Raw genomic sequence first — 25982 nt, 5'->3', positions numbered from 1 at the left:
ATTAGAGAAGCTGTGCCATGGCTTTTAAAGTTCACCGCCCCTCAGGATATTTGATCGAGCCGCCGGCCTTTGATCAGTGTTAACGTTACGGTAACCATGACAGTTTATTTTCAACTACCAAAAAAAAGACCGTTTGTGTCAGAAAACAATCTCCACTTCCTCTGACACGTTGGCACGCCGCAAAAGAAAAATGTCAGGGTCAGCGATGGGCCATTAGCCCAGAGTGAGTTCCTTTTGTACTCCAAGATCCATTTAACACCTTTTTAGTCTTCAACAGATGGTACCGTGACATAGCAACCGCAGGTGCTGACCTGGGCCTTAACTTAAAGACATTTCCTAAAAAACCACAGGACATACAACACCGCAGAGGAACAAGAATGTCTGCCCAGAGAGTGAATGACACCATGAATGTGTAATAAAGAATTCACCTGCTTAGCACGGCTGCATTGTAATGCCTTGTACATTTGATTGACTACACAGTCACCCTCTATTCATCGGTATTATACCCTTTTCTTTTTCACGGAGGTCGCTCCTCCATTGCGGCAAATGTCATAGTGCTTTAATGAGAACTGCACTGTAGCCCACAATGGAAGCTTTTCAGCCAGATTAAATGTATCACTGTGCTGAAACTTTCCTTTCCTCTCTCTCTCTCCCCCCTTTGCCCCTATTGTGACACAGTGGTTTTACAGAGCAGCTTGTTGCTGAAAAACAAGGTTAAGAAGATCAGTATCAAAGGAGGAGTGTTTTTGTGTGGCTTGCAGGAGAGTCTCGCTTCAGGTTTCCACCTGAAACACAAAGGTGTTTTCTTACCTGATTTGTATTCATTCACACAATGAGTGGACCTGCCTCTCTTGTTTCCAAGTAAGGAGAGTCCAGACGAGACTTTTGTTCGCCCTATCATCGGATACGTGCATGTTGCTTCCTCCAGTACGAGCCTTGGAGCCCAGCCACAGGCTTTGTCCTGGATGGATTTTTTCCTGCCCTTTTTCCTCTTCTTTGTTGCTCTGTGTATGTTCTAAGAAACCATTTCAGATAAATGTTTCAGCACTACTGCTTTTTTTTTTCTTTTTTCTTCTCCTTTTGGCTCCTGTGTTATTTCAATAATACCAAGCCTTGTCACCCTGAAATTGCCTTGTCAGAATCCAGAACCCACAAATTAGCAGTTTAAAGTGTTTCAGCCCATAGGAGCCTGAGTCCATTCTGGCCCATGTTGTGCTGTCAAAACGCAGATAATGCTGCCTGTACAGTTGTGCTGTACAGAATAATTTGTTTGGTTTAGTTGAGGTCAAGTCAAACTGTTGAAAACATGATGTAAGTGAATTATTTTTATTTTCAGGGTTTTTTCCTGACTGTGTCCCCGGAGTCGATCCTGAAGGTGGCGAAGCATGCTTCAGATAACAACAAAATCTTCTGCATGAACCTCTCTGCACCTTTCATCAGCCAGTTCTTCAAAGAGCCCTTGATGAAGGTCATGCCTTACGTCGACATCTTGTTTGGCAACGAGACGGTAAGTGAAACGAGACATGTGTTCAGGCCTCTTTAGGGTAAATATTCTGTTTTTGCTAGCACATTGTTCTGGTTAAGATGTACAGTTCATGTATTCTTCTGTGCATGCTTGTATTTAAGTCCACAAAGGAGGTTATATTTTCAGTCAGTGTTTGTCTGTTTTGTCTTTTGAGTTATTTAGTTATACAGTAAATCCAAAAAACCTGTTTGCTTGAATGTCAGAACACGGGCTGGGAAACAAGCGATTCGCTCTGATCTGATGCCATGTGGCCGTATACCAAGCGTTTTATGTTTTGTCTCATAACTCCTGAAAAGTGAGGTGTAGAAGCAAATTTAATTTTCCTTCATGACAAATCTGTCAGCTAAGCGATGCCCATTTCTGCCATAAAGTCTTTTACAACATAATGAATTTCAACGTAACAGATGGTGGCGGTAGTTGGTCAGTTGGTGTGTCCACAACTTTGGGCCAGACTGAAATATATCAACAGCTATCAGATGAATTGCCTTGAATTTTTTTATACATATTCATGGTTCTCTGAGGATGAATACTAATGATCTTGGTAACCCATTGACCAGCATAAACTTGACTTGGTTTTTAACTGAAATGTCTCCACTTTTATTGGATGGATTATTGTGAAATTTGGTACAAACGTTCATGTTCCCCACAGGTTGAACCGTGATCTCTTGACATTTGGTTGAGTGCCATAAATGGAGTCAAAATTTGTGACCAAATACCTGCAAATTAATGACATCCCTCAGCTGTACTTAGTGTGCCATTAGTAAATGGTGGACATTATAGTCAGGATTTAGACATCTAGTGTGTGCACGAGATGCAGAACCCAGAACTAATGTGGATTAAATACGCCTGAATATTTCTTGTGTTGAGGTATGTGCTCTCTGAGTGCCTTATAGCTCAACACTATATCCTCTCACCTTGTTTAAAGCATCAATCAAAATGCCATGTCCACTGTTTCATCGCACCCATTGCTCTCGTTTGTCTTCGGTATTAATTTAACGTCTCACTTATCAATGCCCCATAAAGAGATGAATAAGAATTAGCCCGGTAATCATTCATCTCAATCGCGTCACCATTTCATGCCAGCTGATCCATTGATTTTTCTCGGCTTTGTGGAAGTGAGTAGCCGGTTGGAGGTCAAGCTGTGGTCACAGACCGCGGTGCTGCTGGGAAGTATCCTCTAACAGGCCAGCTGAGCTCGAGACAGGCGGAGGCACCGCCTGGACAAACTGCACCTTCGGGGAGGGGGAGGGAGGGAGGGGGAGTAGATGATCTTTGGACTGAACTGGCCTCCCCACTGCTAAAGCTACTAAACAGAGCCCTGTCTTTGGGTTAGAGATGGGGTCCACAGACGAGGACAGAACTGGAAGAAACTGCTCAGCATTTGAGGATTTATTGCTGTTGCTGACTTCAGCATTTTCCTCTTTTCTCTCCTCTCCCAACACAAGACCTCCCTTTTACATATGCACCTCTCCCTCTCTCTCCCTAATTGCTGTGAGGAACGAGTCTGTCTCCTAAACCACGGTGTACATTTTGCAAGCGTTATGTATTTTCGGGTGGGTGGTACTGTAGCTGTTTGCTCACACCTCCAGTCATTACAGTTTAATGACTCTGGATAATTGCAATGCATGTTTGTTGAAGGAGATTATCTTTTGGAGTCTCTGTCAGGGCTTGCTCTCCGGAATTGAACCCGACTAAGACCGCCAAAATAAGAGATTTAGTGGCAAACAGAGCAGATATTCACTACTCAGCTGCATCAAGCAGTGAGGTCTTCCAGGGTCTATATAGGACTAATGCCTGTCCAGAGTGTTTTGACTCCTTTTGGCCTTCCTCTGTGTTGGCTGCTGGGAGGAGAGAGTGGGGGAATGACTGCTCATACAGTCAAGCCCTAGACCTCCCATTGTGCACAAGCCAGACAAGGTTGGCGGTCAGGCAGTGGTGCATGGTGAGTGACAGGCAACAGGGCTGCCTCACCCACGCTCGCCCATCGAGCCCCCCTGGCCGTCCTCTCACCCCAACTTCCACCCCCTAAAGTGATGGATCAGCCTCAGCCAGCGTTGCTTTCATAACAAAGTCAGTGACAGTCAAGATCATGCAGATTGACTCCTATAGCCGTGCAGAATGTGCCATAAGGGAGGGATAATGTGTCTGCCTGTCTTTGCCTTCCTCTCCCACACTTACTGAGTCACGATACAGAGCTCCACACACACTTGGGGAAATATGTTTTAAAGCAGCTGTAAGATCTTGTGTTTTGAAAGCGACTAATAATAATTTTGGGGCGAAGATTGAAGCTTCTGAGAATGGAGTGCTGCATTATTATTTGTCATGACTGGGATCTTATTTGAGTCAGATCGCAATTCCCTTTTGATCGTTTAAAATAAATAAATAAATAAATCGCGCAAACACCTCAGACTCCAAAAAAATGTCAATATCCTCTGTTTGCTCTCTTGTTTTCGCCTGCTTCTGATGTTGAAATGTGTCTGTGTTTCTGACTGAGTCTACCCTTGGTAATTCTGCTGTAACTCGATCCTGCTGGTACTTGTTTGAAACCTGGCATCAGCAGGCCCTCCCTGGCCTATCGGCAGCCTCGTACTTATATAACAGTCTCCCATCCATCCTGTAATTACTGCCTTTTTGGGGCATAGTGTAGTGTCTGTTCTTCACTGGTGGTGGTGGTGGCGGGGGGTGGACAGGCTAGCGACGCCGTTTTCTGCATTGCCGGGGCCTCTGAGATGGTGCCGACACAGGCACATAGACATCAAACGCTACTTCACTTAATTGGCAAACATGTCGTGTGATAACCTGGGAACAGCACAGGCCTAATTGAGTCCTCCTGTGCTGTCCTCCTCTGACTACCTGACATGGAACCCAGGGCATTACATTTCCCTCCATTTAATGGCTGCAGTTAATTAGGCCCGAATGAGGGAATCATTACCGCTGGAAAAACCACATGCCAGTGGATTCGCCGATAAAATTAGCCACAATTTGCTTTTGCTATTTGAGCAGAAGAGATAAACCACACAATAGGAGGAAAGAATTGGACCATTACTGGCGGATTTGTATTGTGGAAATTTAGACATATCATAGACAAATGGAACGATTAATCAAGACTGAATTAATCACCCTGACTGATGTTTTTTTTTTTTTTTATATAAGCAGGATTCTCAATTTGGATCATTTCATGTGCTCGTTTTTTTGTAATCTGTGGAAATGGTTTAAAAACATGCTTCCTTAATAAAACCGTACTGCAGTCAGTACCCATCAACATCCCCTGCCATTAACATTATATAGCACTCCCATACAGGAGTTCTTCATGCCTTCCCTTGCTGTCCAACGCGTTCAGCAGCTCCACACTCAGAGGGGGCTTATTTTTATGGGTCCCAGCCCTGTCTTCCAAACGAGAGACAGCCATTGTAATTGAATACTCAATAGGTGAGCCATTTAACAAAAGTGGAAATGGCATTCAGCTATGTATTAATGTGCTTTGCTGAGGCAAAAGGAGCCATCATCATTTCAATGTTCAAGCTGTTTTAAAAGAGCATTTAGCCTGCCATCTCTCCAGGCCATGAGAGCAAAATGACACGGATTTCTTCCTCCTCTGTACTTTGTGTGAATGTTCCTCGCCTAATATTTTGTATGGTTATCTCGCTTATTTTCCCATCCATCCCTCAGCACCTCTTCCTGATCTAGGTGGAGGGATACAAGCAGCTCTACAGAAGGTTACTGTCATGAAAAGCCCCTCAGGCGTTTTGGCTCACAGCCCTATTTTTCTCCATCTGCATGCAGTGTGTGTGTGTGGGGTGGTGGGGGCTCTAATGATTTTTCCAGGACAGGCTGAAGTGGGTGTACAAGTATATATATATATATGTGTGTGTGTGTGTGTGTGTGTGTGTGTGTGGATGGAAAAAAAGGCAGGCGGAGGAGATACACAGGCAATATGGCGTCATTTCTCAACATCTCTCCAGATTCGTCATTTGGCTTTGTTTGTTTGATAGACTGCTTGGAAGCGTTATCTTTGTGGCAAGGCCCGTGGCTGTTTATCATCTCAGTGACGTATGCGGCACCGTAGCAGTGCGTGCTCTTTGCTGTCAGTATGTGTGGATGATGGCAGGTTCACTAAAGGCCCCTTAGGGTATGAGGGGTGCTCTCATACAAAAAAAAGAATAGGAGGAAGAATTTCCCCTTGACAGCTCACCCACAGCGGACTCGAGATGTACTTCTCAACGGTAGCTTGAGGAAAATATCCTGTCTCACTGCCTAAAACAAAGAGATGTGAGAGCCAGATTAGCGTATTACCGAAACAGCTTTCCTTTTAGGCTCTTCTCTCTCTCCTCCTGTCAGAGCTGTCTGCAGAGAACGGGGAAGAACATGAGACATTAACCTCCATGTGTTTATTCACAAGGCCCCACAGGCCAACTGGGAGGATGAACACAGAACCATCTCTAAAGCTAGCGGAGCGGAACAATCACAATGTGTCATTGGAGGAAAAGACATGAAGTATTAGCTGCTGCTCTCCTTTGTGTCTTTCACAGCTGAATTTTAATTGAATGTGCTATTTCTGTGATGAGTCACATGCCTTCCGTTCAGCGGCAGAGTGCAATGACCTTCAGTGTGACGTACAGTCAGTGAGTTGTATGATGAGTCATAGCGCGCGTTAACTCTAATGATTTGCTAAATGCAAAAGCTTCCTCTTTTTTTTTGTTTGTTTGTTTTATTTATTTTTAGTTTTTGCTGAATAGTTTCAAGAAGCTAAAAATGAGAACAACATTTCTGCTGTATAAACTGTTTATTTTCTCTGACTTTTTATTTTTATTTTATTTAACTACTCACAGACTTTTGACAACTGGTGACATGGAGTCTCAAGTAAACATTACCTGGCTTTAAAGTGAGACTATGTGCATTTTGCTGACGACGAATTTCCATGAATTCGAGTTAGTTGCTTAAGCCTCACAGTAGAAATTTTCCGTTACACAACCCACATTCACACCCATTCAGTTCATTTCCAGTGCACCGATCAGTGGATTAAAACCAAGCAGTAACCTCCGTGTGTGTGAAGTGAAGCCAGTGCAGAACTGCCAAAAACTGCAGTTCCTCAAATGTCCACTTGAGGCTGGTTACAGAAGTCCCCATGTTAAAATGTCCAACTTCACAGCAGAAATAAACATGTTTACAGCCTGGTACAAAAAACAGATTTGGGGTCTAAAGCCAATTTCCCCATTCATGACAACTGTACTGAGCGTGAATTTTAATTTAATTCGTCCGTTCAAATTATAAGACTTAAAGTTATGCATAATTAAAAGTGTGGCCACTTTGATTGACAGGTGAGTGCCTGTTTGAGCACCTGGGTGTCATTCAGCCTTCAGGTCCGCTGATGATCCATGTCTTTTGCTAGAGCGCCAGATTTTGAGCTTCAATACAGCTCTTCAGAAATCTATGGGTGATTAAAACCCATGACCTTCTTAGGGTTAGGAGCCAAAGCTTGCCACTGTTTTACCTCTTTCAGTGTTATGTCACAAAATCTAAAATAAACTGCTTCTATCACTGCTAAAATACAGAAACATAAAGGGGCTTAAAGCTCAATGGAATAAGAAGCATTGTAGCAAAAGAGTCTAATTATGGCTTCAAACCAACTTTAGAAAAACACTAAAAGCAGTTACAACTAATTCAGTCTACAAAAAAAATATTTTTTACATCACATCTGATGAAAAGAAGCTCAATACAAAAGCTGCTCTGCTGAAAGCTCATTACATTTCAAGGTAGTGTTTTCCTTTTGTTTGTTTTTTTTTGTGTGTGTGTGATGAGGTTGACCCACACACTAGTCAGAATGGACCTGCGGTCTGTCTTTAAACCGCAGCCCACCACTGAATTTTATTTATTGGGGTTACATCATCATTAGGCAATCTGACTGAGAGAGCGAGTGGAAGAAGGCACTTGGCTGTGTTGCAATTTTGGCATAGCGGCCACAGTCAGAGGTGCAAGTCTAATGCCATTAGTTCCAATAGCAAATGTGCCCAGTGAGCAGCTTTCATTGGAGTGAACAGATCACTATCTTGGAAACATGGTGTTCGGTCATCCATGCCACCAGCAGGGAACAAACAGGCAACAAGCCTCCTAGTGAGCTGTTTTACTACTTGTATTTTCTTGATTGACCTAGTCTTACAGTAGCACATGTAATAAACTTTATCATTTGTGTAGCGATATCTACTTAAAGTTTGCAAAACAGTAGCAACTATTAGATATGGGTCAACTCCAAGTGTAGCTGGAGTGTATTAAATTGAACAATGTTATTGCTTAGGAAGACTGTGCTCTTTCTTTTAAGAGCTACACAGTTTCACTTTAAAGGGTCACGAGCCAAAAAATGTCGGGAACCACTTCACTAGATGAAATGAAGTGCCGCTACAACACACTGCAACTGCTACAATCAAACGCCCAGCCTTTAACTGCGCGCATACTGGCAGTGAGAGGATTCAGTGCAGAAGAGGAGTGATCTCTCCAACATTCCTCTGTTTTTCCTGGCCTGTCTGTTTGCGAGTCATGGTACTTTGGGAGCCAGCATGGCTCCACCAGAGGAGTCCGACTAACCACTGTAATTGTGCCGTGCCGAAGCCGCCTTCCCCAGCTCTGGGATTGAACCATGAAATATTCGAAAATGCCGGGGTTAAGAGAGGGGGGTCTTTGGCAGTGCAACGTGAAATGTGAGACCACAGAGCATCTTTAACAAGAAGGTGGATAGAAAGCCAGCCAGCCTGCCAGTCGGGCGGCCAGGGCACACAGTGGAGTCCTCTGAAGGGGAATAATTATGGATGTAAGAGGAGATATTGCGCTGGGAGCAGATCAATAGTGCCCACGTTCTGCTGGCGCTGAGGCCAGTGTATTTCTGTCACAGCAGGAGAGAGTGCAGGATATCAGCTTGTTGCTGGAGGGACTCACAGAAGTTTGAACACCGGCGGGCTTCCCAGATAGCCTTACAACCCCTCACGTCTGCCCCCACTCCCACCCCGCCAAATCACTGCTGCTTGGAGTTTGGCTGCTTGCTCCCCCCCTCCCCTTTTCTCCAATCCTCTTATCCACACAGAGTTGGCGGGAGGACTGGCCTTTGTCTACTCATGATTGTATTCCCACAGTCCAGGCTATACAGTCATGTTTTCCAGTGTCATTTGGAGGACTCCCCTATTCTGCTCATAGTTGGAAAATGACAAAGACACAATCAACAGGCATAATCTACCCACCCGTAACACCAAATTAATTTGCCCCATGCCATAGATAATGACACTTGGGTTTATTTTTAGAAAAATGTTGTCAGCTCAATCTGCCTGTTGCTTCCACTTGAACTGAATGAAATGATTGTTTTTCTAACAAAGTGTGTTCTTCTTTTTTTGCATCATGGAAGTTTTTTCCTTCCAGAAGAACCATGCAGTTGTTTCACTCTGCCCGCAACCATCACATGTTGTGTGCATAAATGTGAAATGATTGAGCCTCCTTGTTGACGGGGGCCTCTGCCCTCCATGCAGCTTTTCATCTGGCAAATGGCCATCTTATGCCACATCAACAGATAACACGCTGGACATATCTCAATTTTTTGGATGGCCAATTTATTCAGACAGAGCTCTCATGTCCCTTGTGCACACAAATGGTTTGAATTATTCTGAGAGCTTTTTTTTTTTTTTTTTTTTTTTTTTTTTTTTTTTCCTTTTTCTTTTTCCTCCCTTGGTTTTCATTGTCTGAAGCATGCAAGTCCCTCCAGAGCAGATCTTTGTTTCTCATTAGGGGGTAAATAGAGCAGGCCAAATGCTCATATGTTTTTGTTATACACAGGAGTACATGGTCACTGTTCTTAACAGTTCACAGCAGAAAAATTCTGTTTGCTTTCTTGACCTTTGTTTGCAGCGCCTGCAACCAAATATCTGTTGAATTTACTGGATAATAAGACTCGCTTTTATGCATCATCATCCCTATTGAAGAAGAGTTTACACACGATGAAACATCTGCAAAGATATTCATACAAAACACACTGGATTACACGAACATGACAGCAAAATGGAAGAATGATAGAAGCAATGAACAGCAACGGAAAAGTGTGTTTTAAATGTATTTTATTTCTCCATAACAGTAAATATTTGTGACTAAATTAACAACAAACGAAGTTAAAGCAGGGAAGAACAACTTTAGCTTCAGATGAATCATACTTAAATCTCAAAAGGTATCCTGTTCTGGTTCATCAGAACCATGTGGGTGTGTTTTGATCAGATCTGACTCGCTGACTCTCAAAATATATGCAAACCTCTCAAAATGTTGTGGATTCTTATATTGTTCCTCTCTAAATTGGTAAATGGAAAATGCAGCATCACTTTTTTTTCCGTCACTTAAAACCAGACAGAAGAACACAGGCAAAACACAAAAACATAAATCTTTCATGTGAAAGGAAAAAAAGTTAGAAAATAAGTTTTCAAGGCCTTCAGCTGCAGTTTATAACTTAAAGGCATTTAAAAAAGTTAAACTCCGCTCCGCAAGTGCTAAACAATCCCTAAGCAACTTGCCGTTGCACCCAAACATTATTTCTATCAATGAAATGTTAAGATAAATTTATGTATTGACCCTGAAAATGTGCCCCAAAGAGCTGGTATTAAGATTGCAGTTCAGTTGCTTCTATAAGCGTGACTTAGAAACAATAATCCTCTACCTGTGGAAGTCCTGGATCCTAAAAAATTCAATCAGGTGGACCTTGAACAAACAAACTTCCAATCAATGAAACTCACTGAAGCAAAAATAAAAAACTTCACCCGAGAACAAAAGAGTTTTCATTATCAAGTAAGTTATTCTGGTTAATTTAGGGGCTCTGATTTAATTTGCTTGATCGCTTCCAGTGCAGAGTCAAACTATCAAGATCTGTTGAATCAAGGCCATAGTACATAACACATAGTACACAAGCATTAGCCCTGCTTGTTCATCCACCCTCTTTACTTCATCCAGTGTCGTTCCCTGAGAGATAGCCAGTTTCTGGCAGTCTGACGTTGTGCACTGACCCCTTGTTAGAGCCCAGAGGTGAGATGTGTGATAGAGGCCCTCGGTGCTGATAAGGCCATCAGCCTGATAACTAACTCCCCCCAGTACAAAGCTGCTGCTACTGCTGCTGCCCCGGCTTCCATTAGCCCCACCAGACTGGCTGAATGCCTGCCTGTTCCCTCCTGCTCTATCTGAGGTTACATCCTCTGTTCTGAGCCCCTTATGCAAACCCTGCTTTCCCATGCTGAGATTGCTATCAGCGGAGATATTTATGTACTGCACATGTTTCCGATTGTTTAACCTTTGGACCTGTGCTGTAGGTGCTGCTGCCGTCCCTGTGGGCTTGCTAAGAGACCTCTCTCCTGCCCTTGTAGGCCGGCTGAGATAGATGGGAGCAGAGGCTGTTGCTAGAGGTGTGTAATGGACTGGCAGGCAAGGGCACGGTTGAAATTGGCCACATGAAAGCTTAGGTCAAACCCTGCACTTGCTTTCAAGTTTGGACAAATCTAATCGAAATGGACTCGAAGGGAAATGTTCGACCAAATTATATTTGTGATTCTTGATTCTGGTTGAATTCGAAGTTCTATCTTATGAATAATTTAACTGTTTAACACTGATACACACATTGGATTGCTGTATAGTAAACCTTTATAAACACAACTTTATGCCCTAAAAGCCAAATTTAAATGTTTGTTGGGGATGTCCCAATGAAGGTTTTTCTGGACCATTCCCAATCCAAGGCATTTTTAATAGTGGACATTTACTCAAGTGTGCGCCAGTAATTATATCTAAGTACTTAAATGTTGAAATACATTGAAATAACAGTCGCTCGAAAAGTTAGCTAATGTGAGATGTAAATGACAAATGATCCCTTGTTGAGTAAAGAAAGCAGCTGCAGACAGCACACAATCCTGACAACATACAGTTGACAACTTCACAGAATTTACATAATTGGCAACAAATAAATTGCTGTCATTGACATTTTAACCGGTAAAAAACACAGACCACAATCATCTTAAAATGAGAAGCTGTTGTGTACCATGTTTCACATTCACGAACTAAGAGCATTGCTGCAACACAAGTGAGCTCAGGTGGACAGAACATAATTTTAAAAAAGTAAAGGAAGGCTTTATTTTAGCTGATGCGATCCATTAATATATGCCTGGATCAGCCCTGATACTGATTCTAATGGCTGCACTGAATTAATCCAGAATCTATTTATGTTGTTTTAATGAGGAACTGTCAAAACTCTCCAGTGAAAACTGCAAACAGGCTTCAGTTTATGATGAAGATTGTCCAACACAATTAGATACTTCACAAAATATTGCAGAGAAACATTATGCAGACTATGTTTTCATAATACAGAGCAATTTAGCCATTAAAAATATTTAGTTTTTAATACAGACTCACGGTAAATGCACATTGTGCAGCAGTACTATGTAGGAAACAATGTACAGTAATATAGTTGTAACCTTAAATGGAAACTGAATCAGTATCAGATCAACAGATACTCAATTTTAATGGATTTGGATTAGGGGCCAGAAAAAACCATCATGGAGACGTGGATATTTCTAAGCAGAAGTGACACTGCAGTTTACAGCACTGCATTATATAATGAACACATCCTGAGGCGAGTAGAGAGGTTTGACAGAACTTGAAAATTAATACCATCTTATGCACTGCAGAATGTATTGCTAATGTAAATGCTCTATCTCACAACAACACACCATCTGGTGAACATTGGAGAAAGTTGTATAAAGTAGAGAGGGGAAATTTAATTTCTAAAAAACGAAAATTTCTAGCAGGTGCTTTTTGCTTTCTTTCGTTGCTTCAAGACATTAGAGGAACGCTGATAAGAAGACAAATTTAAGGTAATGCATTTGGGAGATAGAAAAAAGCCCCTAGTTTGCAAGCCGGCTAAACTGTCTGTGCATGGCAAATGTAAATCTGTCAGTGACAAAAAAAGATTGAACCTGTACGATCACACTCAAATGTAAGAAAATAACTAGGTGGAGATGAAACATGCCACTTAATGGCTCTGTAAAAAATGCCATCAGTTGTTGTTGTTGAGTAAATTCCCAGAGGCAGTAAAAGCGACTCCTGCCTCTCTGGAGTAGTGTGTGTATGTGTATGTGCGTGTGTGTTTACCCTCATGTTTGTGGCATGTCATGCTTGAGCAGGATTGCTGCATTCTCCTGGGAGCTACAGGAGGGCTTGGTACAGGTGATTTATTCCACCTAATCTGTCCTGCACAGTAGCAGGCAGACGCCTTCCCTCCACCCAGCATGAGCGTGGTTCTATCAGCTAGCATGATCATATTATCAACCCACACATCTTTTGAGGTGGCAGCTTCCTGTTCAGCAGCAGCTGGACCTGGAGTGCTGACGTCCTGACATCCATGAGAAGTCATGTTTGTGACCCAGAGGCCAAATCAAGGGCACTAACAATCCCCAGTGATACCATCGCCCTGATTAGTTATTCATTCTCCGCCACCCCATCCACCGCTCTGTAATGTATGCTGTAGTAATCTGGCTGGAAACGCTTGAGTTGAAAGCCAGATGTTGTTTTTACTGGCCATTTATGGAAGCTGTCTGACTCGCCTCAGTGATGTCTTACGCTTACACGCAGGGAATGAGGAAAATATGTCCTTTTTGCTATTGTTACACATATCTGTAAGTAGTGATAATTGGCTGAATTATTTGAGATGTCCTGACCCAGTCATGCTCAGTTTAATTTAAAAGGCTTTTACAGCAAATGATTTGTCATATCCAACTAATCTGTCCAGACCTGATAATCTGCTGTCATCTACCTTGCACAGTTTCAAGTTAATTTTTCAATTGCGGATCTCCGTTAAATACTCATACGCTTAAAGCGCTGTCTTTGAAATGAGCTCTTATTGAAATGCCCAGAAAGGAAGAAGAAAACTGTGCTGTTGTAAATAACGTCAGGGCTGTACCCTCCTCAGTATCTCGTCCCCCTCCCCTCACACAATGTCAAATACAATTCAATTTCTGCCTCAGCATCAGCTTAGGCTAACACGGTCAAGCAAATGCCTATTTTCTGAATGGCCTGGGGGAGTTACGCTTTTCAGCTTATCAACTTTTATTAACCTTAGCACCGAGGTTTGCTCTTTGATTTAGATTCTTTGGGAAACACTGAAATTGGATTTTTTTTTTTTTCGACTCTCACTCCTGCTGTGACATATGCTCAACAACTTGTTACACAGAGGATAAAACACCGGATGCTTGCTTTGGTTTGTTGTTTGGAATATTTTATGAGAGCAAAAACTAATTTAGTTCACCTAATTTCTTTTCTTTCCTCATCTCCCAAAATATTTTGGTTTTATTGATTCATATTTTTATATATAACAAATAAATTTACATGACTACTTATGTGTTAAAGGAGTCACCTAGTGTACCTGTAGGGAAGAGCCAACAAAAAATGATCTCCCGGTGCTCAACAGACCTTTATAGTGTTGTTTTTTTGTAGTGTTCACTGTTTTGGTTGTCCAACCCGCAACTTTACTGTTTTGATTCACTCTCCTGGCTCTTATAGTGTTTTCACCAACACTAGCAGGCAGCTATATTGACCAAACAGCAGACTCCGACAGTTAGCAACCAGGTGGTGAACATAGAGAAGCGTTTAGCAGCTTATGAGCCATGTTTTTTTCTCTCTCATGGAGCTCAAAAGAGAGCATTTGAGTTACATTTGGATAGAAATGAGGCTCCAAATGAATGCTAATGTTGCCGTCCCCCAATCAAATGTCACCTAACATGCTCTATGATAAAATGAACAAGGCTTTTATTTCCAGATCCCTGAAAGCCCACTTTGCTCCACTATTATACAAGGATTAAGAAATTTATCTTCTGTAAAAGGACGAAAATAAAGTCGATACAGCTTCACAGAGAATATCCAGATACTGTGGCTGCATAGGCCGTTTCTAAACTCGCCCTGCTAGGCTCCTGTCACATACAGTGTCAAGGAAAACAAAGTGTGAAAACCGCCCTTTGCATCGAGCGTGTATTTCCTCTTTCATTTTGCTTGGCAAGATATTGTAGACTCCCACCCCCTGACTGGGCTCTGGATTATTAGCTTAAGCTCTCTAAAAATATCCCTTTGACTGTTTAAGCCTCTGACAGCAGCAACATCTCACACATTCTGATAGCTTTATACTAACTATGGCTGCAGAGAGTTCATGCACTCGGCCCGCCTTGTTATCTTTTACCTTGTTTGCCCGGAGAGGAGAAGGAGGAGATCTTGTGCCCCCCCCCCCAACCCTCCCAAATCTGCAACAGTCTTCACTCCTTCGGAATCAGTCTCGGAGCGGATCATCAAAGGCGAGCATGCAATCATGGCAATCTCCGAACAAACGAGATGCTTTTTTGAGCACGAGAGGATTTTGCCCAGATGTCACTCGAAGCGCTTGTCATTGTTGCGACAGCTGTAGAGGCACATGGACTGTCATTTGAAAAGCGTCTACTGCAACATACCAAAACAGCACACATCAAGTGTGAAACATACACATCGTGTAGAATATGATTTTTGAATATTAATGCTGTAAGCCCCTTAAGAAATTGTGACTTTTTATTGCCTGTCGTTTCATTTTTATTGGCTTGCTTGTGTAGTCCCAGTAATTGCATATTTACCACCATACAGTATTTATATACCAATATATTAGGTATTAGCTTATAGTACGAAATATTTTTGATGTTGGCATTCATAAGAGCTCATAGAAATGAATAAATTCCTGAAAGGGATTACACTGTACACATGTGGCTCATAGACATTGCTTCAATTATCTTTTCTTCTAACGCCCACACTCTCTCGAAAGGCTTTTCTCACAAATATTATAGCTGCTAACTAGAGAGAGACGGAGGGCGAGATAGAGGCATGTGCCGCTTAACAGCACCATTGTTATTCCAGCCTTCATTCATGTGTCTCTTTTTAAACGCTTTGAGATGAAATATCACTGTTTTGACAAGACGTTTTTCCAAACCGCTCGCGTCCCTGCGAGATGCCTCGCGCTGGTCGATGATGGAGCGTTCCCGAGGAGAAAAGTCAGTATGTGATTGTAAATAAATGAAAACAAACGTGAGACCTAAGACCACGATAGATTGAAAAGGCGAATGGAGGATTAAGGAAAATACCACTCACCTTTACTCATTATAAAACTGTTTCTTGGCTACAGAAGCTAATTGACTAGCCTCTCAACCTCTCTGTGTGTTGAAGGAGTGTAGTGGGGAGGGGGTGATGAATTGACATATTGCTGGCGCTGTGATGTTGATCCAAGGCAGAGAGCCATGAGGGTTTCCTCAAGGGACCAGTAACCTTATTGTTACATGTCATCTCCTCCCCTTCTGTTTGAGGACCAGGTTGTCAACCTCTCCCCAAGGTCGCGCCAACAGCAGCCCCCCCCTCCTGCAGATAATTGGATTATTTAGAATCAGAGCATCAACTTATTGCCCCGTCTGGGGTCAAAAGTGAATTTAGTGCACAAGGTTGTCTGTCATGATTTGTGGCATCGTTCTGAACTGACAAGCAACAGCTTCTGTCACCAGTTAAAGGATCACACCAGAGGTTTTACATGTTTTTACTGCAAATCACAAATTGGACATCACAGCTAGAAATCATGCTGATCAAACATCAGTTGGTTTTCATTCACTTTTGTAGTGTGAGAAATCAATTATCAGATCCTGACATATGTCCCCAAAGTGCTAAACATGATGTTAATATAGTATAGTTTTCTTTTATGCATATATATATATATTCCCCTACTACTATTGATTTCCATTTATTTCAGCATGCTATAAAAACAATTAACAGACTTGAAACATGTCTGACATTTGTAGGCAGTGTAAGTGTTGGTGTATTTTTCCATGCAGCTGTTGGTTTCCATTCATTTTCATAGAATAAACCTGAAACCTGAAACTCTAGAGTTGTGTCATCTGGTGAGTTCAGCCAGTTAAAATGAATGCAGTTTCATTGCAAATGGATTCAAGAAGTCAACACTGTTTCACCACAAAGCTCCGCCAAAACTACAGATAATGCAGACTTGATGTTCATTGTGGCTGATTAGAAAACTTTAGTAAGTTTCAATAGTGTGCTAATACATTTTTAATATTGTATCAGAATGAATGGAAGTTAATGGCTGCCAGAAAGAGTAGAAACATACATGCGGATATTTAAAACTATCCAGCATGAACGTGGATCAGTTTTAAGAGTTTACCATGCGATTCTCACGTCATATGTTAATGAACGGGAACAAATGCCTGCCTGGAAAGTGGGAAAATTATATCTACAGCATATATGTGAAAGGTTAAGCGTCTTCAAGCATGAAGAAAACACTCACATAAACACTGGTATGGGCCTTTTTAAAGTGCACCTGTTAGGCGATTAGAGAAACATATAGTGGGTGTTGAATGCCTGCAGTGTCGGGGATTCCCACATACCAGCACATATTCATGGTTTCAGTGGTGGTTTCATGGCCGGAGGCTGACGTGGTGTTATCTCATGCCTCTGTGGTAAGATGAGATGAAGTGGGGCAATAGATTAAATGGGTGGGCTGCATGCCTATTAAATCAGGAGTTGGCAGAGCAACACTAACTCGGGTTACTTATTCTCAAGTGACATGGACGCACATGTGAGGAGAGGAGAGGCAAAGCGAGATGTCTTTACTTCACGTCTGGAGTGTGACATTCTGCTCTGTTTGTGACTCTGTAATTAACTGCTCATTTGTGTGTTTTTTTTGTGTGTGTTTCTTTCTTTTCTAGGAGGCGGCCACATTTGCCAAAGAGCTGGGCTTTGAGGTGAGTTGACCAGCAATTGCACACTAAACAGATCCTAAAGGTTTATTTTTGCTGATAATGAAGTTCTTTTTGGACAGTGATTGATGTGCTATTATACTCTCCAGGCCTCTCCAGCAGTTGCTATGGAAACCTGGCAGTCGTCATGGTTTCTTTGTTCAGCCAGCTCTCTGTTATGACGCACTCTGCTAGGTCTGCACCCAACATCGCCTACAGATGTTATTTATTGAATTTTGAAAAGCCTCTTGGGAAGCTGAGAAGTTGGGCATGGTTTCAAGCCTTTCTCTGCAGGCATGGGGCTCATCAGGTTGCCTGGTTAAAAAGCCTCCTCATTATGTTCATTGCACTCAGGGATGATACTGTATGTCTACCCTTCACTGCTTTAGCATTACACCACACTGAAACACACAGTAGTCTTTTAATAACCAAATTACAGCCACCTGTGGTTTTAGATTATGGAAATGAAAATTACAGTGCTTGTTACCCCATAGAATGTACACTATGTGCTTTAAAGTGGGGCTGCCTCTTCAGTGTAAAATGAATGCTCCCCTGGTCTGAATTTTGCTTGTATTATGCACATTCCTGCCGCTGCTTTTTAAATGTGAAATTAAAAACACAAATAGCCGGTGTGTATGTGAGTTTTTCAAATGGGCTCAGGTATTTTAAGTGCCTTCTCCCTTTCAAAAGGTAGACCTGCCTTGAATATGGCTCTGCACTGTGTGAATAATTGTCATCCAGAATGACTAACGGTGTGATCAACGTGACTGGAATAGAAATGCAATCCTGATGGCAGTGACAGGTTTAAGAGAGGAGAAGGGATGAAGGCAGGGATGAGGAGAGGGGGGGGGAGACGGTGATGGAGGTGGTCTCACATGAAATAACAACACAAAGGGCAAAGTGTAGACTCGCCTAGTAGTTACGATTCTTTGACATTTTCTCTGTCAACCTGATTTGCCAGAACACTCTTCAAAATTGCACTGGATGAATGTAATTTTTCCGATAACATCGGCGGTGCTGTACTTACTGCATTTCTCGATGGATTCTCTTTTAACACTTCCTCATGACAATTTTACTTGCCCTCGCACTGTATGCACACTGACAGATCTTCAAAGTCAGATCAATATATGTACAGTAGCCTCTAGGACTTTATTTGTAACTGGAAATAAACATAAATAGATCGTTACAGCGGTATTATTGGAGGAAATGAACACATACACTGACCCTAATACAGGAGTTTGCTCAGTTGTCACAGAGATTTGTTGGATGAAGGATGGTCCTGATCTCCATGACAACTGAGCAAACTCCACTCCTCTGAGGAAGGTCACAACGTGGCTGAAAGCTCCGGAACATTTCCTGTAAGAGGACACTAAGAATTATTAAATTAAAGGTCCAGTGTGTAAGATTGGGGGGCCTCTATTTTTTCAGAATAAGGCAGACATGGAATATAATATTCACAACTATGTTTTTGTGCATGTATAATCACCTGAAAATAAAAAGCTTTTTTATTTTTACAGCTTAAAAATATCCTTTTATATCTACAGTGGAAACAGGTCCTCCTTCATGGAGGCGCCATGTTGAAACACTGTGTTTCTACAGTAGCCCAGAGCAGACAAACTAAATACTGACTCTAGATTGGGCCTTTGAAATGATGTTTCTCCTTTACACTAGGAAGGCGAGGGTGTTGTGCGGAGATTGCACCACTAGGTGCAACTAAATCCTACACACTGGACCTTTAATGTTGTTTTTTAGTTTGCATACAATCAAATAAAGATTCTGCAGGTGTACAGACTAGTGTAACTCGTTCATAATCAATCATTATGACAGCAGACCTTTGTAGAACGATAACACAACACACAAATTGAGAATTTCCATTAATTGAAGCACAGAAAATACTTAGTTTTATTAGTTATTTTGTCCAATTTACACTAAATATCTGAAAAACAACTAAAAGAAATAATTGCAGTCAGGAACCCAGACTCTTTTAAGGTCAGTGAAGTTCATTTAAACTCGGTAAAACTCCAGTTAATTGGTCAGCATGACTCTTTTAAGGAATACTATAATTGGATATTGTTGTATTTACTGCCCAGTAGTCAATAGCTGACCCAAAACACAGCATAGAGCACTTTTTAATGTATTCTGAAACACTGTTATCATCACATTATGGTTGACTAACAAAAATGACAGTGGCACTTCTTCAGCATAGAAGATAAAAAAAGGCTTGTCCTCTTCAAAACAGCAATCAGCCGATCTGAACACAGGCGCCTGATTGTGATCTGTTTCCTTTAAATGCTCAAAGAAACTATCTGCATCGCAGCGCTAATTGAATCTTCCCCTGGCTGTGTTTCTCAAACAGCCTACAGTGGAGATGATCACTTTCTCACTGGCTTCAACACAAAACCCACAATTTAATATCACTGTAAAGCTTTTATATTTCACGGATTGTGGATTTATGACTGATCAATTGCAGCGCAATCATAAATATTGCCATTTGTCAGCAGTAAACTAAATTGACCGTATCATTTGTCAATTCATTAGTTTTGCATTCACGTTGTTTTTCTGCATTCTTTTGCCGTAGGAGCTCGTCAGGTAAGTGTTTCCGCCAGGCAGAAAGGAGGAAGTTGTCTGTGTTTGTGATGTTTGTGCGTGTTTAGCTCACCCTGTTCAACAGCCATGATGCTAACCACCCTACCACCTCTGGCCCTTAGAACCTTTTTTAGCTCCTAAACCTGAGTAGGGCGCCTTTTTTATGTCAGCGAACATAAAACCGAAGGGTGACAATGTGCTGAAGCCTTGTGCGGTTTTGCATTCAGTGTCTGGAGGAGTGCTTGTGGTTACATCCAGTCACAGTGACAAATTGCCTTTTTTTTTTTTTTTTTTTCACCATCGCCTGCTAACAGCCTCCGTATTAACCTCACCATTAGCACTTACTTAGAGTGTTACACCCATTTTTCCTAGGCCCAGGGTCTCCCCGGACCTCTCAGGGCTGATTAAAGGACATTTGGGAAGCATTTAGAGGTGTAAAAGCTCATTGGTTTGAGTGAGGCAGGGTGGCTGGTGGTATTGGAGCCTATCTCTCTGATTACTCCCATAACCACAGCATTTGCTCGCCCTAAAGGTGCTCGAGTGTTAGCTTTGATACAGATGCTAGAGGCGTCTATGACCCTTAATGCTAGCTCCTCAGTGTGCTGTATTACGGAAAAAGCAGAGTCCACCCCACTGCGAGACGGCGATAAAGACATTCCACCTGCTCATAGTATATCATGATGAGTTAATAATAAAGTAGCACTGACAGGTGTGGGTTTTTTATCCCTCTCATGATCAAAGGCAAGCACTCCGGAGAGTTCTGTCGTCTCCAGGCGAGAATATCCATTCTGTGCAGATGCTGAGGAGAGATGGCCTGTTTCAGGAAGAGAATGATACAGTACACGCACCACCTATCCCTTCAGCTCGCAGAAGTAGCTTTATCTGACAACAGCATATCTTCACACGCTTATTTTCATCTCACTTAGGGAATATGACATTCTAATATTTTACAGCTCTCCCATAACTGCATGGAAACACCATTGAGCGCTCCTATTGATCTTTTCTGAAGCGGTTTCATTGCCCATCTGGTTTTGTTATCACTTGATCCGTGTGCCAGGATTGGAAATCTCTGACCTCTCTCAGTCACACTTGTGATTTTTGATGAACTCCTCAGAAATTGGTCTCCATATAATGCCTTCATTCGACTTAACATACTCACCCAATACTGGTCTGGTGTTCACTCCACAGACAGATGACATTGCGGAGATTGCAAAGAAAACCCAAAACCTCCCCAAGGACAACACAAAGAGGCAGCGAGTGGTGGTCTTCACCCAGGGCAAGGACGACACTGTTGCAACTGTTGGTAGGCCATTTTTATTTTCCCATTTTTGTTCGCCTATCTTACACATATTTCCACTTAAGTACCACTCGAAGCCATCCCAACTTTGGCCCCTTTTGGACATCTTTACCCTTCACTTAAACCTCATATCTCAAAACTACAGAACACAGCCTTAAATAGATGGTAGATCGCTGACTGAAGAGCCGAATGCTATCAGTAATTTCTTTGAAGTTAACCTGCAATATTGACACCAGATGTTAAAAAAAAAAAAGATTGCTTGCACTACATTCTGTCATTTCAGAGCATAAAAGAAGTGTGGGGGATGCAGAGAGCAGGCATTGATTTGTGAAGTACTTCTAACTTTGTCTTGGACAGACTCCAGGCCAGTCCTCAGCATTTTTTAATGCTTCAACTCTTACATCCTGCCCCCTTTTTTTTTCCCTGCAAAATGCTGGCAGAGTGACCTTGAGGAAAGGGTTGACAATGTTGGTCCTCAAATCAATCCAGTTTCCTTTTATTCAGGGCAATATTTGTTAGTGGCACATTAAAAAAAGACAGTGTCATCATAACTGAGCAGGGGTTGCAGGTTTAAGCGGTGTGGGGAGAGACGATAGTTTCCGATTACTGCTGGGAGCCTTTGCCTTTGTTTAGAGCCACGGGGTGTCTCTCCTCGTTGCCCTTGCAGCTCAGACTAGTCGTGCACGGTGAGAGATGGCCTCAGGTAAAGACTCCAACATATCACTCATCACTGGGGACTGCAGAGAAGCACAGCTACAGCAGCTATAGCACTGCAGGACACTGCCTTCACATGTGTCCAATGTCCTCAATTTCATACTGCTGGCGAGAGTACTGTATTTACAAGCTGAAGTGACAGTATGTCACTGGTGGCATTATTGAACAATCAATAATTAATTGTGTCTGAATTTTCTATTGTGATTTGTCTGTAGTGCCATTTGGCCAGGATTCTCAGGAGACTGTCTTGGTATAATAAAGGTTAAAGCGACTATAATCAATATTTTTATATTAACAATGGATGAAATAACTGTGTGATGTGAAATGGGAAGCTCACAGTGATGAACTCACGGAATTACTACCCGACTCTGCAGTCCTCCTCAACTCTACGATGCTTTTTTAGCGTATTTTAACACATTGGTTTGGTTTTTTACGGCCCATAACTTGTTTTGGTTCACTCTCATCGGTGTTGTTTACAGCCGCAGCAGGCAGCTGTTTGCAGCGATAAAGCTCTGATAAAAGCACAATATGCCACCATCCCAGCAAACTAGCTGGTGGACATAGTGGAGCATTTAGCAGCTAAATAACCAGATATTTCCCTCAGGAGTTGGTGGAGAACAAAAATGGAGCTACAAAGGAGTTGGACTTTGGATCAGGTGCACGCAAACAAAACTCTAAATGAATACTAATGTTGCTTTGTTGTTTGCTGGAGGTACAGATAAGATAATGTCACTGAGAAGATACCATATCTTTTCAATGTTCTTTAGAGTATTTCAACACTTTGTTTGGGTTTTACGGCCCATAACTTGTCTTCTCATATGATTAGTTATTTATATCACTCTATTATTAAGAATATTTTTACAATATGTGCCACAATATGCTAAATGTGAGAAAAATAGCATATAAAAACAGTCATCTGACGATCAGTGAACTGTGTTCTACTCCTGAGGGCACACACGGGTCGCATTCATTTTCAAAGTAGAATTCCTGCTAGTACATTTCCTTTCATGAGGATTTGAAAAGAAATCTTTAAGCAAAAGCCCGACAGTTAAGAAGAACAAGAATCCATCCATTGTGCTGGAGGTGATGGATAATTCCTGCCGGCTTCTCTCATTGCTCCTGCATGAAGACGGAGCCGCGCACCGCTGTGAACTTTATATAAAATACATGATGAATGCAGGCGGGATGAAAGACAATGTATTTCAGATGTCATCTACAAAGGCAAACATGATAAATGTCATTGACTGTGCTATCATTGCCGTGGAGCAGTTACAGTAGTCGGTGCAGCCGAATCGCTGTATGTATGAGTGTGTCAGTGTGTGTGTGTGAACATCGCTATTCATGCCAGCCAAATAAATGTCAATGTAAAAAGAGAATTAAAGATTTTCATTTCCCAGAGGCGGCGCTCTAATAAACTTGATCTCTCATTTTGTTTGCAATTTGTCCTCCTGTCAGGATTTGATCATTTGCCAGCCTCTGCATGTCATGTTAAACCATTTTATAGTGATTAAGGATGGGAGAATGCCTTCCCCCGTGTTATAATTCTCCAAAAAAGAGATGTCAATTTGTTATTGTTCTGTTTTTTTGTGTGTTTTTTTTCCCCCCTGCCCTTCATTTGGAGCCTTTCATCACACCAGCGCTTTAAACGTGCCTTTTAAGAGCTAGGAGCAGGGGGAAATGGCCCTTTATTTAGCTGCCACTGACACTGCTGAACTACACTGGGCTTTTGCTTATACGCCGATTAAAGCAGTAATTAAGATCATTGTGCCCTGAACCTTAACAGTGAGGAGATCTAATAAACGATCATCCAGCGGGGGTCGCGGCTCTAATCGCTGATAAGGACTTGATAAAGCCTGACTCGGCTCCTCTGTGAGTTTTAGGGCTCTCGAGGGGGCTAAGCAGGCAGATTTCGACTTTGAAAACCTGATCTATACATGTTAATCACATGAGGCAGACTGAGGAGTGAATGCTGACTTTGTTACAGTCGCTTTATTTGTAATTCTCTCCGAAGTTATAGTAGATTAAACACTGCATAGTAATCTTAATAGTCTGTTGAAGAAATCTTAATAGTGTGTTTAAAACGCAGGATGTTCATGGTCTATAGTTCATGATAGACTAAATCAATTAACATTCTGCTCTATGAGAAAGACCGCCTCTCTTTTCCCTTGGCATCTCACGTTGAAGTGTTTTCTTTCATGTCTCCCTGAAAGGATATTGGTTGGCGATGATCTTTTGCCTGTGGTTACGGTAATTATAGGCATATGTATTTTTTTTTTTTTCTAACTCAATTGTGAACAAAGATGCTGGTTATGATAGGGAAACAGATTGAATGTCAACTTGCCCCTAACCTGTCGCGTTTGCCAAGAAAGCGGTAACGTTGTTTTCCTCTCCGAGGCTCAGAGTTTGGCTGGGAAGCAAAAGGAAACGTTCCAGAAGAAGAAGAAGTAGAAGAAGAAGTATTCTCGGGGAAGTTTCTCACATAATGATGTTGTACTTCAACTCTGAGTACTTTAGCTCATGCCTTTTAGCCAAACAGTCATTGTGTAATTCCCAGTCACTTAGCAGCACGGGATTTAAAATGACGTATTAATTGTTTTACTTGTGTTAGATGGATCAAAGTTAATTTTAATGACCTGCCAACTATTTGATGTACCTGCTTTCTGTCAAAGCAACAATAGTGAGCGCTGGAACACAATCAAGCGAAGCGTGTAATAATTTCAGAGTCAGAACAACGCTCCATATGCTCATTTTCCAATAAAGCAGAGGTCGTCTTATTTGCATGTACAGTCGCCTTTCTTTTTGTACAGGAGAGCATTTTCTCAGTCAGTGTTTGTGAACTGGCACTGTTAGAAAGAATAGCCACTAATAAGGGACTTAATTGATACTCATTTCAAAGAGACGCCTGTTGAAAGAATTTCTTAAGTTTAATCACCACCATTCAAGAGTTGTAATGAGGGAATTATGAAGAGCGAATTAACAAAAGCACACAATTATAGCTTACTGGAAGGAAGTATTTCAGTTCCTTCGAATTTTTTCTTCTCCGTTATTTTTTATTTTTTTTGCTCTGTTGCAGGTAACCTGTCAAAGCACAGCCATACTACACTCCCACGTATTCACCACCAGTCTGCTGCTTCACTCATTTTGTCAGACCAATCTCGAGGAACAAGAATATGTTAGTGTTAAAAAAGAAAAGTACAGCGGAGTTTTATTGATTGAAAATAATGTTGCCGATCTCATTACAGTGAAATGTGAAATGAGTTCAGCGAAGTGATGTTTTCAGACGTTCTACAAGCCAGTAACAACAGAATGGTTTGGCAGGACGGGGTTTTTTTTATTTTTTTTATTATTGCCATTTTTTGCCAATTGGATCTTTGTTACAGACGGCTGGGGAAATGTTGGACTGTAACCCGAGTTAACATGTCAGTCAAATTTTGTAATTTGCATCAATGAGGTTGTGAACTTTCCCCCAGCTGCAGAGCAGACTTTGGCCCATGATGGGAGAAGGAAGTATTGGATGTCTTTTGTGCCATGCTTCTAGAAACAGTGCTCAGACAGTTAAGTGAGTATGAAAGTATGAAGTTAGAAATGTTAAAGCATATGTCTCTGTATTGTCATACTCAACAAATGCCCAAAATATCAAGATACAACCTTAAATGTATAAATGTCCATGGTGAGCTTTTTTGTGATGTGCTTTGTGGCCAGGATTAATTAATTTGCAGTGGTTTTTCAAAGAAAATTACACTTTAAATTGTGGCCATTTTTGTCTTATTTTGTAATATTTTGGGTCAAGGATGGAGAGGGTTATATGCTGTAAAGATTGTAAAGCCCTTTGAGGCATATTTGTAACTTTGGGCTTTAAAAAAGAAATCATTGACAGCTGTGAGACACAGGGCGCTTTGAACTACAGTAAACATTGATAACTTGAGGCTTAATGCCAATGCTAATATGTTGATGTTTACCATGTTTAACATCTTAAGTCGTAAGTTTTGCAGGTATTTGGTCATAGAGGATCACCAACGTCACTGGGATTCATAGGTGGTTGTTAAGATATTTCAGTCTG

General features: G+C 41.7%; 1 protein-coding gene across 3 annotated transcripts in view; it reads left to right on the top strand.

Annotated features, from left to right (window-relative positions):
* LOC104931469 (adenosine kinase) overlaps positions 1 to 25982 on the top strand; it is a 104155-nt gene that overhangs the window by 73301 nt on the left and 4872 nt on the right. For all 3 annotated transcript variants that reach the window (XM_010746517.3, XM_027289291.1, XM_010746594.3), the window contains 3 exons: positions 1337 to 1507; positions 17296 to 17331; positions 21100 to 21214. In XM_010746517.3, coding sequence (XP_010744819.1) covers positions 1337 to 1507; positions 17296 to 17331; positions 21100 to 21214 — 322 coding nt within the window. The remainder of the gene's footprint in view (positions 1 to 1336; positions 1508 to 17295; positions 17332 to 21099; positions 21215 to 25982) is intronic.

Source organism: Larimichthys crocea, chromosome XVI, assembly GCF_000972845.2.
Source record: "Larimichthys crocea isolate SSNF chromosome XVI, L_crocea_2.0, whole genome shotgun sequence".
Classification (NCBI taxonomy): domain Eukaryota; kingdom Metazoa; phylum Chordata; class Actinopteri; family Sciaenidae; genus Larimichthys; species Larimichthys crocea.
The sequence above is the reverse complement of the archived record's forward strand: the minus strand, read 5'-3'. Positions and strand labels throughout refer to the sequence as shown.